General features: G+C 49.3%; 1 protein-coding gene across 1 annotated transcript in view; it reads left to right on the top strand.

Annotated features, from left to right (window-relative positions):
- ELFN2 (extracellular leucine-rich repeat and fibronectin type III domain containing 2) overlaps positions 1-311 on the top strand; it is a 2,394-nt gene extending 2,083 nt beyond the window's left edge. The window contains exon 2 of the mRNA XM_015405965.1: positions 3-311. Coding sequence (XP_015261451.1) covers positions 3-311 — 309 coding nt within the window. The remainder of the gene's footprint in view (positions 1-2) is intronic.
- The last annotated feature ends 2,437 nt before the right edge of the window (positions 312-2,748 follow it).

Raw genomic sequence — 2,748 nt, 5'->3', positions numbered from 1 at the left:
AGGAGAGTGGCGACACCTTAAGCCAGCGGGTGTCCTTTCTTAAGCCACTCTCCCGTTCCAAGCGGGACTCCACATATTCTCAGCTCTCACCCAGACATTACTTCTCGGGCTATTCCTCCAGCCCAGAGTACTCCTCAGAGAGCACCCATAAGATCTGGGAGCGTTTCCGGCCTTACAAGAAGCACCACCGGGAGGAGGTTTACATGGCGGCCGGCCACGCCCTGCGAAAGAAAGTCCAGTTTGCCAAGGATGAGGATCTGCACGATATCTTAGATTACTGGAAAGGAGTCTCTGCTCAACAGAAGTTGTGACTCTGTCTTTAAAGGGAAGGGGGGCGGGAAACAACCACAAAAATTAACCCACCTGACTGTGAAAAACAAACAAACCTGACGAAACTGAAAAAACCATTTCTTAAAGTTTACAAAAAAGAACAGAAACACACCCCCCCCCCAAGTGAAATGAATTGTCTCTACTGTGTTACGGGGACCATTGTTACTCCTTCAGATGGTGGGGAGGAGACACTTGTTTTTATACTGTGGTAAAGAGGAACAACTGTTGGGAGAGGTATTGGGCTTGTAGGTCGCAGAGGTGGGAGGGGAAGGATGCTAACCAGGCATAGACTCAGACGCTAACCATCACTTTTCTGTTCCTGTTCTTATTTTGTTTCAGAAAGGGGGGCGGCGGTTTTGCTTGTTCCCCTGACAACAGTAAGGGGTGCTGATGTCACTTCCTCATCCTTACCTTTCCTGCATTTTTCAAGGGCCTTTTAAATGTCACTCTAGCTGTGGGAGGGCTGCTTTTCCATGAATGAGTCTCACATTGCTGGGGTAACGCTTAAATGACTGACCTACACGGGCAGGGTTGATCATGTGGGTTCCAATTATAAAACTGTCCCCCCCCCCCCCCCGGGAGAGGTATGCAGTCTCTGTGGGAAAGACTTGTACAATATGCCTTGTTCACATGGCTGAGTCATTGAAATTTGACCCCAGCAGTGAGAGAATCATTCATGGGAAAGCATCCTCAATGTTGCTGGGGTAACACTGAGAGTCCCAAAGTCAAGATGAGATGAGGAGTAACACAACTGAATGTCCTCTCAGTGCTCAGGATCTTCTAAGCCTGTTGACACGCTCCCACCACTCCACATCTTTGTTAAGATTTGCACAAGTGTGAAACAAGAGTGAAAACAGATTTTTCTTGGTATATTCTCACCATGCCTGTGACAGGTGACTGGTGTTAATCGCTGTAAGACCTACTAGCTTCCTCCACTGTGGGAAAGGGTAAGGGATGGGAAATTGAGTGTTTTTACAATGGGGGGGGGTTCTCCTGTCTCCTCCATGCCCTCTCCCCATTTGTTAGGAAGAGAGAGAGTTAGCTCTCAAGGAGTTTCCCCGCACTTCAGTAGAGCGTTCCAGTTGTCTTCCAAGAAGAGTGGGGGAATGTGCCGCATGGCATAGGAAAAGACAAATAGCCCACATGTGGGATAGGAGAGGAGGACAGTATCATATCAACAACCTCTCTGAGATCTCAAGGAATCCTGACCCCCCCAGACACAGCACCAAGACTGAGGGAGCTGCTCACCCTGTGAAATGTAATGTCATGATGGATTGGCAGACAGGTTCCCAATTTACCAAATGTACTGAAAAAAGGACAATATCCATGATGAGGCTCCCAACAGAGGGCTCTCAACTTTTTTTTCCACAACCGGTTGCCAGAATACAGACTGAGACAGGGGAACAATATGGAGGTAACACTGTGAGGGCTGGTGTTATGCAATTCAGGGTAGTCTTATGGTGTGGCATTATGGGATGGCCCTCAGAAAATAAAACAGAGAGAAGGCGTAGACTTCAAGAAGGCCTTGGGGCCAGGTGGTCAAGATGGGGGAAGGCACTGTGCAGTGAACTCGCTTATGGACTAGCAAAACGGCACTGGGGAGATTGCTTGATGACATTGATGCACTGGCCAATCTTACCTGCTGAGCTGCTCCCTTGCTGCCATCTCCTGACCCCCGCAGCCATCTCTTCCTGTGGTGGCTGACAACCCAGCCTTGGCCACCACGCTTCCTTATGCCCCAGGTTTTTTCCCTCCTGGAAGCAGCAGGGAACCTCCGTTTAAAGATAGTGTTGGAGGTAAGAAAGGAGGCAGAGGCTTGTCAGATTATAGAGATAGATCTAGGTGCTCTGATGTGGCTAGAGCATAGGGGACATTTGACACAAGGGAATAAGGAAGGGGCATCCGGGGTGGCACACAGGCAAGGTACCACGTTCTGGGTAATTTGCTAATCTAGATACCAAAGCCATTCTTGGGACTCTGTTTCAGAGAGAGAATGCTGGAAGAGGCCTCCTCAGTTTTACTGGGAAGGTGTATTCTTGGGCCAAGCAAAACAAGGAGAGCCACCCTCTGAAATATTGCCATTCCCTCCCACTCGCTGCCATTGGGTCTGCTTAAAGCATGTCCTCTTACAGCTTGCCACCAGGCTGCTTCTTCACATCTGTCTTGCAGCAAAAAAACCCCACCCAAATACATACTTGTTTGCCCCCCAGCCCCTTCCCTGCTTGTTTTAGAACACACCAACAGAAGCACAAGCATGGGTGGTCTCAGGAGTGACTGGCTCCCCAAGGTCTTACCTTGGAGCTGTTGCCTTGTGAGTATGGCTCTAGACCGTGTTTTCCAGAGTTCAACGTCAGGGCTGCTTCCCACGGCAAGAAACTCTGCTCCTCCCATCCAACAGTTGTACACTCACTGAAAGTG

The sequence above is a fragment of the Gekko japonicus genome, unplaced genomic scaffold, assembly GCF_001447785.1.
Source record: "Gekko japonicus isolate JY-2015 unplaced genomic scaffold, Gekko_japonicus_V1.1 scaffold385, whole genome shotgun sequence".
Taxonomy (NCBI): Eukaryota; Metazoa; Chordata; class Lepidosauria; order Squamata; family Gekkonidae; genus Gekko; species Gekko japonicus.
Note: the sequence above shows the minus strand (reverse complement) of the source record. Positions and strands in the feature narration are given on the sequence as shown.